At 55.1% G+C, this 14,900-nt stretch overlaps 5 protein-coding genes across 5 annotated transcripts; 3 read left to right on the forward strand and 2 right to left on the reverse strand.

Annotated features, from left to right (window-relative positions):
• Positions 1–2,589: 2,589 nt before the first annotated feature.
• Positions 2,590–2,947, reverse strand: LOC119711557 (feather keratin 1). Its single transcript, XM_038161923.1, has one exon. The coding sequence runs from the start codon at positions 2,932–2,934 to the stop codon at positions 2,629–2,631; it is 306 nt and encodes a 101-aa protein (XP_038017851.1). The 5' UTR covers positions 2,935–2,947; the 3' UTR covers positions 2,590–2,628.
• Positions 2,948–4,385: 1,438 nt separating this feature from the next.
• Positions 4,386–5,023, forward strand: LOC119711556 (feather keratin 1-like). Its single transcript, XM_038161921.1, has 2 exons — positions 4,386–4,393; positions 4,698–5,023. The coding sequence occupies exon 2, from the start codon at positions 4,718–4,720 to the stop codon at positions 5,021–5,023; it is 306 nt and encodes a 101-aa protein (XP_038017849.1). The 5' UTR covers positions 4,386–4,393; positions 4,698–4,717.
• A 2,872-nt stretch (positions 5,024–7,895) lies between these two features.
• LOC119711558 (feather beta keratin-like) lies at positions 7,896–8,213 on the forward strand. Its single transcript, XM_038161924.1, has one exon. It carries the CDS (start codon positions 7,899–7,901, stop codon positions 8,211–8,213), a length of 315 nt encoding a protein of 104 aa, XP_038017852.1. The 5' UTR covers positions 7,896–7,898.
• Positions 8,214–10,719: 2,506 nt separating this feature from the next.
• Positions 10,720–11,400, forward strand: LOC119711555 (feather keratin 1-like). Its single transcript, XM_038161920.1, has 2 exons — positions 10,720–10,737; positions 11,066–11,400. Exon 2 carries the CDS (start codon positions 11,086–11,088, stop codon positions 11,398–11,400), a length of 315 nt encoding a protein of 104 aa, XP_038017848.1. The 5' UTR covers positions 10,720–10,737; positions 11,066–11,085.
• A 1,396-nt stretch (positions 11,401–12,796) lies between these two features.
• On the reverse strand, positions 12,797–13,462 carry LOC119711553 (feather beta keratin-like). Its single transcript, XM_038161918.1, has one exon. The coding sequence runs from the start codon at positions 13,443–13,445 to the stop codon at positions 13,131–13,133; it is 315 nt and encodes a 104-aa protein (XP_038017846.1). The 5' UTR covers positions 13,446–13,462; the 3' UTR covers positions 12,797–13,130.
• Positions 13,463–14,900: the final 1,438 nt, after the last annotated feature.

The raw sequence follows: 14,900 nt of genomic DNA on the forward strand, positions 1-14,900 counted from the left end.
AAAGGTCCTCAGAGTTGGTTTTTTTTTTTTCTTTGGAGATGGGAACATTTTAATTGGCAATTGTTTGTAAGTGGGTCAGACTGGGAATGGCACACAAAGAGTTTTGGCTCCTCTTGGATTTGATCTCAGATCCCAAGGCGGCCACAGGTGAACAAATTGCTGAGGAGCTGGAAAAAAAATTGTCTTTATTAGACTGTGCTTAAAGTAATTTCACGTTGACATTATTAGAGTAGGTCTAAAAGTACCAGAAATTAAAAGTACCCATACATTGGGAAGATGAAAGAATTTTTAATGGGTGGATGATGCTTCTCACGCAATGCCAGCCGAAACCCAGACTGGGAAACAAAAGCAGGACAATTCCTTTATCAAGAAAAGGTTCTACTTGCAAAAATATGTGTGGGAACTCATTAATGCAAGAAAAAAAGATGCTTCAAAAACCCCATAGAGTCAAAAATATCTAGAGTTATCGCACCCATTTTTCCACCTGAATATCCAAGCAGGACATGGCTCCCAAACCACGTTCACATTCTTCAGAAATTGTCTCTCCAGTGATTTCAGTCATTGCAGGTGATGGATCAGACCCTTAAAGGTACAAAATTCTGCTTGAAATTGATCCAAGCACCTCCACGTAATAAAAACTTCAACATCTTGCACAACCTCCCTGCCATGCTGGGCTGGGAATGTTCTGGAACATGGCTTTTGTCCCTTTTTTTCTCTTTAGGTCAGCAAGGGGAAATTTTTGGGTTAATTTCCCAGACTCTTCATTCTGCCAAATTTCCCTCCTCCACCCCTCATGCTCCATGTCCATTTGCATGGCGAGATTAATAGATAAACTAGACAAAATAGATTAAATAGATTAAATGGTCTGTTGGTGGAGATACAGAATACATTTTCAAATCCCTTACATATGTTTCAATAAAAACAGATTTAAACCAGCTTTTAACCGCCAAACTTTTTAATCGGTATTGCATCAATTTCACACCATAATAAAATCGTGATAGCGCAGAAAGCTTATGTGTAACATTTTTATCAGCAAGTGCCGTATCTGGGGTGTCACTTAAGTTGACCACGAGGTCATTTTTGTATTTTAAAAGCTACAAGAAGTAGTCTGATCACAAATACAACCGCAGCGGTTCTGCCGCACGGAATGCCACCACCCTTGGATTCCTTGCGGATCCCCAGGAACAACTCATCCCACCAGTCCCTCTGATTGTTTGTTTGGAAAATTCACCCATGGAAACCTCTTTTCCAGCCCAGGCTCCTCTCAGTCTGGGACATTTTCATTCCCCAGCTTTCCTTTTTTTTGGCGTTGCTGCCTCGAGGCGCAAAGGGGCCCCAGCCGAGTTCCTCGGCTCCCCGTGACCAGGGGATGGCTGGAGCGATGCCAGGGAGGTTTGGGCTGGATTTTTGTGGAAAATTCTTCCCCCCCGAGGGTGCTGGGCAGTGCCCAGGCTCCCCAGGGAAGGAACACGGCCCCAGGGCTGCTCCAGGAGCGTTTGGGCAGTGCTCCCAGGGATGTTTTGGGATTTTGAGGTGACTGTGCGGGACCAGGAGCTGGATTGGATGACCCCTGAGGGTCCCTTCCAATGAGGATATTTGAGGATTCTATCCCATTTTTTTTGCTGAACTCTTCTCCTGCCAAATTTGTAAATTTGCAAGTAAATAATTTTTTAATAAACTTTAAAGCATAAAATGTTTGAATAGAAAACGCCACCTCTTTTGCCTGTTCTGTGGACATTTGGACCGGCTCCACACCTGAATGTCAGGAACCTTCCCCCCGAGCTCCTCAAATATTTATATCTCAGCTCCAGGATTATTTAATTTTCAAATAGATTTTATTTCGTGGCTTTATTTTGCTTGGATCTCTTTTGGTTGCCACAATGGCAAGTGTTGCTTCTGCCATATTAATATTCATTCAGATTCTCAAGAGTTTCAAAGATGCCAAATAGAGGACAAGATCTAAAATCTCTCAAGCTTAAACACCACAATTGTACTTTTAAATACAGAGGTGGGATAAAAAAATTGGGGGGAAGCATCCTAGAAAGAGAAATGGATTTGAGAACCTGTTCAATGCTTCTCAAGAGCGTAAAAAACAATGAAATTATTTTTATCAGATGAGTTGTGGTGACTTTTGGATGCGCATTTTCCTCTGTGAAATCCGTGCATAGTTTTTCACATAATTCTGCCCCAAGGGGAGGTAAAAGGGAGAGAAAAACCACAATGAAACTCAAAATCAGATGCAACCTCAGTTTAATGATAAACAGTCAAGCAGCATTCAGCAAAAACAAAGGCAAAATATATATTTATGAAGGGAAAATAAACCATTCCTACTGAGAGACAGAAAGCAAGACTCCACCTTCCCTTAATTCCTGAATGAAACCCCTCCACTGACTGTTGGCAATCACAGCATTAAACCACCGTGAAATGCAAAATCAGAGACAAGGAAACTCTTCAAAAGCAGGATTTTCAAGGCTGAAACAGGCCGGCCACGAGTCCAGACAGCACCTCCCTCCCTCCCTCCATCCTTGGCAGGAGGGCTGCAGAGGGCCAAAGCCTCTGGAAAAGCTGGCCAGCAGCTCCAGGGGACACTTGGCCTGGGGAGGCACTCGCTGGACATGCGGGCTGGCTCTAGCAGGGCAGGCACCTGCGGCCGCAGTAGCGGCCACCGAGGCCAGAGAGCCCCGAGAGCCCAAAGCCCCCTGAGTTGATGGGCACTCCCTCCTCGCTCAGGATGCTGCCCACGGCGGCGGAGGTGGAGGATCCCACGGCGGTGTTCTGCGGGAAGGAGCTGAGGATGGGCCCGGGCAGGGTGACCACCACGGGTGATGGCTGGATGACCACGCGGGAGTCCTGGCACTGCCGGACACAGGGCTCGTTGCAGCTGTTGGCCAGTGGGGTGGGGCCGCAGGGCCGGCACAGGTCGTAGCAGGACATGGCTGGGGCTGGAGGAGCACCTGCAGAGAGGGCAGGGAGAGCACCCACGGGGTGTGAGGCACAGAGAGAGATGCTGCTGTGCAGGAGGAAACACAGCCTGGGCAGAAGGGACAGCCTGGAGAGGGAGCAAGGGAGGAATCCAACAGCCCTGAGCCCAAAGAGCTCCCTGCAAAGAAATCCCAACACCTCCCGCCTCTCCCCAGGAAAAAACAACCACAAAAACCTGGTGAGGGCAGGATCAAGGAGAAAGACTCTCAGAGAACACTACGGAGAGGCAAAGATTCCATTGAGGGCCAAGGCAAGAGAGAAGAGCAGGAGAAGAGTGAGGCAAAGGCCCTTGCAGCTCACCTGTGTCACCCAGGAGGAGAAGGCAGGAGAGGTGGATGAGGGATCCTCACTTGCTCTGCCTTTTATACTGTCCCACACAGCCCCGGGCCCACGGGCACCCTCAGCACATGGAACATGTTTACCAAGCTCATCCCGCATGCAAAACATCCCCATTAGAGAAATGGGGACACTGCAACGCTGCTTTTTCATTTCCCTGTGCAGGACATGCCCAGTCAGCCTCCCAGGCTGCTTTCAAGTGCCAGGATTAGAGGCCAAAACGTGTCTGGGGGCAGTGCCACGTCAGCAGAGCAGGGTGATGCAGCTGGTGCTGAGGAGTGTCCGACATCCCAAATAATTCCAGCTCTGGCCCTCCAGGGCAGGACTTTAAAGTGTTTCCTGATGACAGTGCTGCGCTCCTCAGGGCCCTGAGGCTCCAGCCTGGCCATTCCCCTGCAAGGGTCAGCTCTGTCCCTCACCTCTGTCCCTCTCCAGGCTGGGCACCACTGCTCTGGCCTTGGCAGGGGCTGCCCAGGGGTGTTTGGAGTCACCATCCCAGGAGGTGTCCAAGGAGAAACAGGCCATGGCGCTCCATTCTCTGGGCTGTGTGACAAAGTGGGGATCGGTCCCAGGTGGGACACGATGTTCTGGGAGACTTTTTCCAATCCCAGGAATCCCTTCAGGTGAGGGACCAGCCCCAGTCCAGCCCCGTGGTGCCAATGTCCAGCAGGGGACATGGGGCTGCCCCTGCACTTGAAAGTGCTGCCCTGGAGGGCCAGGGGCTGGCACCAGATGGTCAGTGGGACACTTCTCAGTCCTGGCTGCAGCACCCGGCCCTGCTGACTAATCATTTTCCTTGGAAATATTTTGGCCTCTAATCCTGGCACTTGAAAGGAGCCTGGGAGGCTGACTGGGCACGTCCTACACAGGGAAATGAAAAGGCAGCGTTGCAGGGCAAAAATAAAAACACTAATTTTTGTAATTGGGATGTTTTGCATGCGAGATGAGCTTGGTAAACACATTCCCTGTGCAAAGACTGTCCCTGGGCCCGGGGCTGTGTGGGACAGTATAAAAGGCAGAGCAAGTGCAGAATCCCTCATCCACTTCTCCTGCCTTCTCCTCCTTGGTGAAACAGGTGAGTGCCTTCCTCTGTTTCCATTTCTTTTCCCCTGTCTCTTCTGGCTCCCACTGGGGATTTGCCTCAGTTTTGTATTGCGGGAGCAGTTGGTGATCGTCTCCATTCTCTGTGCCACACAGGTGGGAGGTGGGAGAGGGTCTTGTCTGTGTTTTTAGGGCCATCTTGGGAACTGCAATTCCTTGTCCTTTCTATCTACCTCTCCAGGCTGTCCCTTCTGCCCAGGCTCTGCTCTTTCTCCTGCACAGCAGCATCTCCCTCTGTGCCTCACACCCCGTGGGTGCTCTCCCTGCCCTCTCTGCAGGTGCTCCTCCAGCCCCAGCCATGTCCTGCTACGACCTGTGCCGGCCCTGCGGCCCCACCCCACTGGCCAACAGCTGCAACGAGCCCTGTGTCCGGCAGTGCCAGGACTCCCGCGTGGTCATCCAGCCCTCGCCCGTGGTGGTCACCCTGCCCGGGCCCATCCTCAGCTCCTTCCCGCAGAACACCGCCGTGGGATCCTCCACCTCCGCTGCCGTGGGCAGCATCCTGAGCGAGTCCGGGGTCCCCATCAACTCGGGGGGCTTTGGGCTCTCGGGGCTCTCTGGCCTCGGTGGCCGCTACTGCGGCCGCAGGTGCCTGCCCTGCTAGAGCCAGCCCGCACGTCCAGCGAGTGCCTCCCCAGGCCAAGTGTCCCCTGGAGCTGCTGGCCAGCCTTCCCAGAGGCCTCGGGGCCCCTGCAGCCCTCCTGCCAAGGAGGGAGGCCAGCTCAGGCTTCTGCTTGTCCTGCTTTCTTCTGCGCCTCCACTGGGCCCTGCCGGGCCCTGCTCTGCTGGCCCAGGGGCTCAGCCCAGCCCAGCCCAGCAGTGGCTCCTGCTGCTCCCACTGGCCCCGGGCCCGGGCCAGGCAGACGTGTGTCCCACTGCTGCCCAGGGCTGCTGGGCCAGCCTGGCCCGGGCCCTGCCCACCCCTGCTTTGTTTCTGTCTTCACACTCAATAAAGTTCATTCTGCATTGGAACTGGTGTCTCCCGGAGTTTCTTCCCTTTGTTGGATCCCCACCTAATGCTGCTCCGTGGGGGAGGTCACAAAATCACAGTTTTTTGGGGTTGGAATACACTTCCAGTGGTCACATGGCCCAACCCTTGCTCAGGTGGGACAGTCTTGAGGGAGTTGCTTTAGATGCCAATGGCTTCTCAATTTATCCAAGGACGGATACCCCATAATAACCTTCCTGGTCCATGTGCTCCATCACTCAGTAGAAAATGTTTCCTAGGACATCTTCCATGGCTCATGTCCTGTGGAAGAGGTTTCACAAAGACTCCTGTGAGCTGGAGAGAAGTTTGAGAGGAGGATCCATGTTCACCCCTGAAAGGATTTCCTACGAAGGTCCTTGACACAGAAACCAAAAAGAAAGAAGGAGAAATAAGAAAAACCTGCAACTGCCTGTTCCGATGAGCTCTTTGTCTCTGGTTTAAGTGTAAATTTATGAGTTTTGTAAGAATGTATAAAAAGCATTCATGCTAGAATAAAACCAGGTTTGAAAACCTTCTGAAAATAGTGTTGCCTTGTGTTGTGACCATCTCAACCATGACAATGTCTTTGATGCAACAGAATCCCAAGCAGCTGTCTGTCACCCTTTGCTTCTGCCACCAGAGCATCCCCTGTGCCCTCCTGCCCTTCCTGGAGGGCTCAGGGCTGCAGGCACAGCTCAGGAGGTCACAGGGACATGTTGGGCATGGGGAGAACATCGCTCAGGTGTTGAGTTGTCGTGTGGGTTCTGATGCAGAGAAGGACAAGGTGTTCCTGCTTTCTCCCATGCCTTTTACTCCCTGTCATTCAGGGAATCACAGAATCGTGGAATATCCAGATTGGGAGGGACCCAGAAATCATCAAATCCAACCCCTGGCCCTGCACTGACACCCCAAAATCCCACCCTGTGTCTGAGAATGTTGTCCAAACACAAGAAGTGACCCTCACTACATATGGAGCAGAAGAATGGGGGGGTCAGAGAGCATTCCAGGGATGGAGGGGTCAGAGAGCATTCCAGGGATGGAGGGGTCAGAGAGCATTCCATGGATGGAGGGGTCTGTGACCATTCCAGGGATGGAGGGCAGAGAATGGAGGTCTCAAAGACCATTAGGGGCAGGCCCTCAGTGCTGACCACAGGACGAGGCCAGGCTGGGTGGACCCCGCATGTCTGAGTGTGCTGACAGGATGGAAGAGGAGCCCGTGATCTGGCTGTCTGCTTGCCTCCAGTGTTTTCCTGCTGACATTCCCAGACCATGAGTCCTCCTGATGTGTTTTGATGTCTCCTTGGAGAGCTCTGCAGGCTCTTTCCACCGCCTGCTACTGAGTTTGGGTGTAGGCTCCCAGAAGGGTTTTGGAGATTTAAGGATGGAGAAGGAAGAGTGGGAAAGGCCCAAAATGGACCCTTGGCGCTGGGTGGAGCGGGTGGGAGCAGAGTTAGAGTTGGAGAGGACTTTCTGCTTTTCAAACATCCTCCTGCTGACTCGAGGATCCTGGGGGCTCTCCACGAAGGCATGGAAGGACAAAGGGCACATGGATTTGTCTGGATGTGAAATCCCTGGTTCTTCAGAGTGTCCAAAGTGACAGAGAAGTTTACACCCAGCTCTGCTGGAGTCCAGAATTTGGTTACGCAGTAGATGAGGCGACTCCTGTCACAGAAAACACATTTTTAAGCGTGGCCTCTTATTTTAGGGATGCCAGAAAAAATGCCCTGACCATTCCGGGAACCTGAAAGTTTCGCCCTGAAGGGCAATGGGCCTGGAGTCCCCTGGTGAAATAGGACAGTCCCCAACACCAGCTGCATCACCCGGCTCTGCTGACGTGGCACTGCCCCCAGACATGTTTTGGCCTCTAATCCTGGCACTTGAAAGCAGCCTGGGAGGCTGACTGGGCATGTCCTGCACAGGGAAATGAAAAAGCAGCGTTGCAGTGTCCCCATTTCTCTAATGGGGATGTTTTGCATGCGGGATGAGCTTGGTAAACATGTTCCATGTGCTGAGGGTGCCCGTGGGCCCGGGGCTGTGTGGGACAGTATAAAAGGCAGAGCAAGTGAGGATCCCTCATCCACCTCTCCAGCTTTCTCCTCCTGGGTGACACAGGTGAGCTGCAAGGGCCTTTGCCTCACTCTTCTCCATCTCCTTCTCCTTCTCCTTCTCCTTCTCCTTCTCCTTCTCCTTCTCCTTCTCCTTCTCCTTCTCCTTCTCCTTCTCCTTCTCCTTCTCCTTCTCCTTCTTCTCTGTCTTTGTCTTCATCGCTGAGCTTGCTGCTGTAGAGCTCCTGCTGAGAACTTTGCTCCCAGATCCTGCTCCCAGCCTCTGCTCACTGGGAGGAGCTGGGAGAAGCTCTTGCGCTCTTTGCAGGAAGCCATGGGGATGGGGCTCCTGATCCTTTCTTCCTCACTATTCCCCGTCCCTTCCCTCGGCCTCTGCTCCTTCTCCTGCTGAGGCCGTGCCTCACGTTCTGCCTGTGCCTTCTGCAGGTGCTCCTCCAGCCCCAGCCATGTCCTGCTACGACCTGTGCCGGCCCTGTGGCCCCACCCCGCTGGCCAACAGCTGCAACGAGCCCTGTGTCCGGCAGTGCCAGGACTCGCGGGTCATCATCGAGCCGTCCCCCGTGGTGGTCACCCTGCCCGGACCCATCCTCAGCTCCTTCCCGCAGAACACCGCCGTGGGATCCTCCACCTCCGCCGCCGTGGGCAGCATCCTGAGCGAGTCTGGGGTCCCCATCAACTCGGGGGGCTTTGGGCTCTCGGGGCTCTCGGGGCTCTCTGGCCTCGGTGGCCGCTACTGCGGCCGCAGGTGCCTGCCCTGCTAGAGCCGGCCCGCACGTCCAGCGAGTGCCTCCCCAGGCCAAGTGTCCCCTGGAGCTGCTGGCCAGCCTTCCCAGAGGCCTCGGGGCCCCTGCAGCCCTCCTGCCAAGGAGGGAGGCCAGCTCAGGCTTCTGCTTGTCCTGCTTTCTTCTGCGCCTCCACCGGGCCCTGCCGGGCCCTGCTCTGCTGGCCCAGGGGCTCAGCCCAGCCCAGCCCAGCAGTGGCTCCTGCTGCTCCCACTGGCCCCGGGCCCGGGCCAGGCAGACGTGTGTCCCACTGCTGCCCAGGGCTGCTGGGCCAGCCTGGCCCGGGCCCTGCCCACCCCTGCTTTGTTTCTGTCTTCACACTCAATAAAGTTCACTCTGCATTGGAACTGGTGCCTCCTGGAGTTCCTGCCCTGCTGGGGTGTGCAGCTCAGCTGCTCCATGGTGGGGGCGATGCCCTGGGGGGTTTGGGTGGTCAAAGGCCAGCGTTGGACCTTTCTCACACCTGGGCAAGGTGAGAACCTCCAAGGCCGCTGTCTCTGGAAGTGCCATGGGGCAGTGGAGGGCGGGTGGCCTTGTGTGAGTGTGCACAGGGTGAGCAGGAGTGCCCCAGGGGACATCTGAGCCAGGCTGAGGTTGGACAATTTCCAGCTGATGAGTCAAGCCACTGACCCAATGTCTCTGTGCCAGTTTCACTCACCTGCCCGAGGCCGTGGTTGTGTTTTACCATCTACCCCTGGACCTTTGCATTCCCCCCTGAAGCACTTCTCCCAAGCCCTGGATGCAGAGGGAACCCCGGACGAGTTGAAGGGACATGTGCCCAACTGCCAAAGTCACCGTGATGCCCAATTTTATTTTCTTGCATTCTGTGGAGTGTTTCCCTCCAGGGAATGGGGTGTGCCTGGCCCTGCATTCATCTGGTGACAGTCAAAAGCTGCTCCTCTGCCCTATTTGGGGCTTCAACGTCTGAAATAAAGCCATCCTGCCAAGTTCCTCTGTCTCTTTATCTGCTGTGGAAACGCCCTCCTGTCCTTGCCTGAGCCAGGAGGGGACAGTGGCAGCAACACGGTCAAAATGGAACCAGGGAAGGGAGACAACACCCCCAGGACGCCCCTAAGAGAATGGGTTGGGTGGGAACACCCCAGGCTTCATGGAGACCCTCAGTGGGGAGGGCTGGGTGGGGAAGAAGGAGAGAGGGCTGGAAATGCCTTTGTTGCATTCAGTATTTTGCCTGTGGAAGGGATTTGAGTGGAAACGTGTGGATGGAAATGTGGTGTGCGCGTGTTTGGAAGGAAATCTCTCTGTTAGATCTGCCCTGTCACCTGGCGTTTTCACCTGAATGTGTTTGTTTGGAGAAACTTCTCCTGTCAACCTGAGAGCTCCCTTCATCCTCCTGGATGAGGAATCTGGCTTGAACCTCTGGGATTTAGGATTTTTCTGTCTCTGATGGAGCCCCAGCCTCGCTGGGACAGGAGTTTTTCCCCCTTTGCCACAAGGGGTGCCACCGTGGTGCCCAGGCAGGGCTGTCACCACTCCTGGGGACACCAGCTCTGGCCTTGCCGCAGGAAATGCAGTATGGAATCCTTCCCTTCCCCATCTCTGGGGACGTCCTGGCCCCTGCTGCTCCCCAGGCTGGGTTTGTGGGCACTGCCAGCCCTCAGCTGCTCCCTGTGTCCTGCCTGGAAATATTCCCCAGTGTTTGGGACAGGGTGTCGGGTCTGGTCGGAGGCAAGGGGGAAAAAGGAGTGGAGGGATGGCCGTGAGGAATGGGAGAAGGAAGAGTTTTGAAGTCAGATGTTCTCATTAGGGAGTGTTTTCTGCAAGATAATGACCCTGACTAATATTTGTTAGGAAATAATATTTGTTGGAAAAGCAGCGTCCTTCCTTCTGGAATTGTCCTGTTCTGCTGATTGGAGAACCCCAGGCGATGCTGAAGGAGGCGAAAGGCAGGAGAAATGAGATAATTTCTTCTAAATGCAATATGAGATCCCAAAGAAAGTTCAAAACCAACCCATGTAGTCTCTCTGATGAATAAATGATGTCTAAGAAGGCTTGAAAGGCCTTGGAGTCACAGGGACCAACGTCTACGGCCAGTCCTCACCAAAGCCAGCCCTTTAATCCTGGGTTTATAATAAAAAAACTGCATTTATCACTCCAAAGGCTCAGAGCTGCCTCAGGAGGGGAAGGTGCTGACATCACCTGGAAATACAGCACCACTCCACCCAGCCGGCTGAAACATCAGCCTGGTTCTGGCTGAAAAATACCCTAAAAACATTTTGGCCTCTAATGCTGGCACTTGAAAGGAGCCAGTTTGGCTGAATGGGCATGTCCTGCACAGGGAAATGAAAAGGCAGCCTTGCAGGGAGCGTAAACAACCTCCAGTTTACTTAATTGGGGATGCTTTGCATAAAATATGAGCTTGTTGGTAAACACGTTCCCTGTGCAGAGGCGCGTTGGGCCCGGGGCTGTGTGGGACAGTATAAAAGGCAGAGCAAGTGAGGATCCCTCATCCACCTCTCCTGCCTTCTCCTCCTGGGTGACACAGGTGAGCTGCAAGGGCCTTTGCCTCACTCTTCTCCTGCTCTTCTCTTTTGCCTCGGCCCTCAATGGAATCTTTGCCTCTCCGTAGTGTTCTCTGAGAGTCCTTCTCCTTGATCCTGCCCTCACCGGGTTTTTGTGGTTGTTTTTTCCTGGGGAGAGGCGGGAGGTGTTGGGATTTCTTTGCAGGGAGCTCTTTGGGCTCAGGGCTGTTGGATTCCTCCCTTGCTCCCTCTCCAGGCTGTCCCTTCTGCCCAGGCTGTGTTTCCTCCTGCACAGCAGCATCTCCCTCTGTGCTTCACACCCCGTGGGTGCTCTCCCTGCCCTCTCTGCAGGTGCTCCTCCAGCCCCAGCCATGTCCTGCTACGACCTGTGCCGGCCCTGCGGCCCCACCCCGCTGGCCAACAGCTGCAACGAGCCCTGTGTCCGGCAGTGCCAGGACTCCCGCGTGGTCATCCAGCCATCACCCGTGGTGGTCACCCTGCCCGGGCCCATCCTCAGCTCCTTCCCGCAGAACACCGCCGTGGGATCCTCCACCTCCGCCGCCGTGGGCAGCATCCTGAGCGAGGAGGGAGTGCCCATCAACTCGGGGGGCTTTGGGCTCTCGGGGCTCTCGGGGCTCTCTGGCCTTGGTGGCCGCTACTGCGGCCGCAGGTGCCTGCCCTGCTAGAGCCGGCCCGCACGTCCAGCGAGTGCCTCCCCAGGCCAAGTGTCCCCTGGAGCTGCTGGCCAGCTTTTCCAGAGGCTTTGGCCCCCTGCAGCCCTCCTGCCAAGGAGGGAGGCCAGCTGAGGCTTCTGCTTGTCCTGCTTTCTTCTGCGCCTCCACCGGGCCCTGCCGGGCCCTGCTCTGCTGGCCCAGGGGCTCAGCCCAGCCCAGCCCAGCAGTGGCTCCTGCTGCTCCCGCTGGCCCCGGGCCCGGGCCAGGCAGACGTGTGTCCCACTGCTGCCCAGGGCTGCTTGCCCGGCCCTGCTTCGTTTCTGTCTTCACACTCAATAAAGTTCACTCTGCATTGGAACTGGAGTCTCCTGGAGTTCCTTCCATTTTGGGATCCCCAGCTAAAGCTGCTCCATGGGGGATGTGATGCCCTGGAATGTTTGGGTGGGATTGGGGGGAGGACTATGGCTTTGTGACCACAGGGTGACCAGGAGGTGCTCCAGGGGACCTTTGATCCAGGAGGGAGGATGGACATTGGGTTCCAGTTGATGCGGCAACATTTTGACCTTCCAGAAGAGATTTCTGTGGGGATTTACAGGCACCTTCCCAAAGCCTTCATTGAGCATTTCCAGCTACAAGTGGTTGTTTTCCTTGCCTGCATCCAAGCACAGCATCCAAACCCTGGGGCACAGGGACAGCCCAAGGTTCTCAGGTGGCACATGGCACCCGGGGCAGGTGTGCAAAGAGGAATGTGAGTACTGTGCCAGATATTGTCGCTGTGGAAATGGACTGAGCATGGGCCACTCTTCTGGAGAAATCCCAGAGTCCTCAAGGCTGGAAAAAAGCTCTAAGATCAAGTGGCCAGTCAACACAGCAGAGTTTTGCAGGTCTGGTCCAGACTCCTGCTCCTTCAGGACATGCTGACACACGGAATGAGTCCACAGCAATGACTGCTCCTGACCCCAGGACAATTTGGGTGGGGGATAAGATGGTTCCACTGCTCCCTTCTAGGCCCGGGTACAGGCCCAGGCCAGGTCACCATCATTGCTGCCCTCCCTCAGAGGAGGAATCATGCTCCCTGTGCGTCCTTTCCTGTCCCATGTCCATGTTAGACACTCACCCTCTACACATCCCCAAACTCAGCCTGGCTCAGATGTCCCCTGGGGCACTCCTGCTCACCCTGTGCACACTCACACAAGGCCACCCGCCCTCCACTGCCCCATGGCACTTCCAGAGACAGCGGCCTTGGAGGTTCTCACCTTGCCCAGGTGTGAGAAAGGTCCAACGCTGGCCTTTGACCACCCAAACCCCCCAGCTCCCACCATGGAGCAGCTGAGCTGCACATCCCAGCAGGGCAGGAACTCCAGGAGGCACCAGTTCCAATGCAGAATGAACTTTATTGAGTGTGAAGACAGAAACAAAGCAGGGGTGGGCAGGGCCCGGGCCAGGCTGGCCCAGCAGCCCTGGGCAGCAGTGGGACACACGTCTGCCTGGCCCAGGCCCGGGGCCAGCAGGAGCAGCAGGAGCCGCTGCTGGGCTGGGCTGGGCTGAGCCCCTGGGCCAGCAGAGCAGGGCCCGGCAGGGCCCGGTGGAGGCGCAGAAGAAAGCAGGACAAGCAGAAGCCTCAGCTGGCCTCCCTCCTTGGCAGGAGGGCTGCAGGGGCCCTGAGGCCTCTGGGAAGGCTGGCCAGCAGCTCCAGGGGACACTTGGCCTGGGGAGGCACTCGCTGGACGTGCGGGCCGGCTCTAGCAGGGCAGGCACCTGCGGCCGCAGTAGCGGCCACCGAGGCCAGAGAGCCCCGAGAGCCCCGAGAGCCCAAAGCCCCCCGAGTTGATGGGGACCCCGGACTCGCTCAGGATGCTGCCCACGGCGGCGGAGGTGGAGGATCCCACGGCGGTGTTCTGCGGGAAGGAGCTGAGGATGGGTCCGGGCAGGGTGACCACCACGGGGGACGGCTCGATGATGACCCGCGAGTCCTGGCACTGCCGGACACAGGGCTCGTTGCAGCTGTTGGCCAGCGGGGTGGGGCCGCAGGGCCGGCACAGGTCGTAGCAGGACATGGCTGGGGCTGGAGGAGCACCTGCAGAAGGCACAGGCAGAACGTGAGGCACGGCCTCAGCAGGAGAAGGAGCAGAGGCCGAGGGAAGGGACGGGGAATAGTGAGGAAGAAAGGATCAGGAGCCCCATCCCCACGGCTTCCTGCAAAGAGCCCAAGAGCTTCTCCCAGCTTGTCCCAGTGAGCAGAGGCTGGGAGCAGGATCTGGGAGCAAAGTTCTCAGCAGGAGCTCTACAGCATCGAGGCCTGGGATGAAGACAAAGATAAAGACAAGAAGGAGAAGGAGGAGGAGAAGGAGAAGGAGAAGGAGAAGGAGAAGGAGAAGGAGAAGGAGAAGGAGAAGGAGAAGGAGAAGGAGAAGGAGAAGGAGAAGGAGAAGGAGAAGGAGAAGGAGAAGGAGAAGGAGAAGGAGAAGGAGAAGGAGAAGGAGAAGGAGAAGGAGAAGGAGAAGGAGAAGGAGAAGGAGAAGGAGAAGGAGAAGGAGGGGAAGGGCGAGGCAAACGCGCTTGCAGCTCACCTGTGTCACCGAGGAGGAGAAGGCAGGAGAGGTGAATGAGGGATCCTGTGCTCAGAGTGGGTTTTATACCGTCCTGAGCAGCCCCAGGGCCATCCTTTGCTCATGGGATGTGTTTCCCAAGCTCATCCTGCATGGAAAACACTCCCTTCCTCCAGCACCAACCTTTGATTTGGGGCTGCAACGCTCCTTCCCCATTTCCTTGCTGCTGGCATCCCCATTCCATGCTGGAACCTTGTTTTATGTGACTTAATTAGAGATCAAAGGCCTCTCCTGGCCAGCATTGTTGATTCAGGTAGCTCTGGCCTTTGTGGCGATCTCCTTGGAAAGCAACGTGTTTTTCCTCCTCTGTCTGGCGGTTTAGTCACTGCCTCGTCTGTCTCGTGGCCATTTCCAAATTAAAACCATGCCAGACTCATCCCAGATAGCTCCAGATTCTCACAGCATTTGCATGTTTTGCATAAAGGTAATTGCAGCTATTTTTCCCTGTGTTTTCAGATTGTGCCACATGTCTGGTTTGGATCTCTCAAAGAGAATGAAGCCCTGGTTTAGGAGAGAGCCTAATTAGGTCACAAGCCCGGCGTGGCACCAATTTTTTTTTAGTTTTTCAGTCAACGTTCAGCATTTTATTCCAGAAACCACCTCATGGTTTATAGTTTATTGTGTCACTACCTTCAGTTCGTGTAGAATCTCCAAGCGCATTTAATAACCAAAATCTGATTTTTTAAAATGTGTTTTTTTTCCCAAGTCATCTTCACACTTTAAGGGGGAATAATTCCCCCTTGACCCACAGAACAACTTCTGCCAAGACTCCAGGAGTGGTTTTTCCTTCCCTTTTTCCAACAGGGAGCTGAACTCTGCTTCTCAGTGGAAATAAAACATTCAGCAGCTGGCGTTGGCTATGGGCTACGGGGCAAATTGCTTCCCCGGCCTAATTAGGGCTGG

The sequence above is a fragment of the Motacilla alba genome, chromosome 25 (assembly GCF_015832195.1).
Source record: "Motacilla alba alba isolate MOTALB_02 chromosome 25, Motacilla_alba_V1.0_pri, whole genome shotgun sequence".
Classification (NCBI taxonomy): domain Eukaryota; kingdom Metazoa; phylum Chordata; class Aves; order Passeriformes; family Motacillidae; genus Motacilla; species Motacilla alba.

Bases quoted from the DNA above. Each gene is read 5' to 3' on its own strand.
- LOC119711553 (XM_038161918.1), bottom strand. From the start codon at position 13,445: ATGTCCTGCTACGACCTGTGCCGGCCCTGCGGCCCCACCCCGCTGGCC.
- LOC119711555 (XM_038161920.1), top strand. From the start codon at position 11,086: ATGTCCTGCTACGACCTGTGCCGGCCCTGCGGCCCCACCCCGCTGGCC.
- LOC119711557 (XM_038161923.1), bottom strand. From the start codon at position 2,934: ATGTCCTGCTACGACCTGTGCCGGCCCTGCGGCCCCACCCCACTGGCC.
- LOC119711558 (XM_038161924.1), top strand. From the start codon at position 7,899: ATGTCCTGCTACGACCTGTGCCGGCCCTGTGGCCCCACCCCGCTGGCC.
- LOC119711556 (XM_038161921.1), top strand. From the start codon at position 4,718: ATGTCCTGCTACGACCTGTGCCGGCCCTGCGGCCCCACCCCACTGGCC.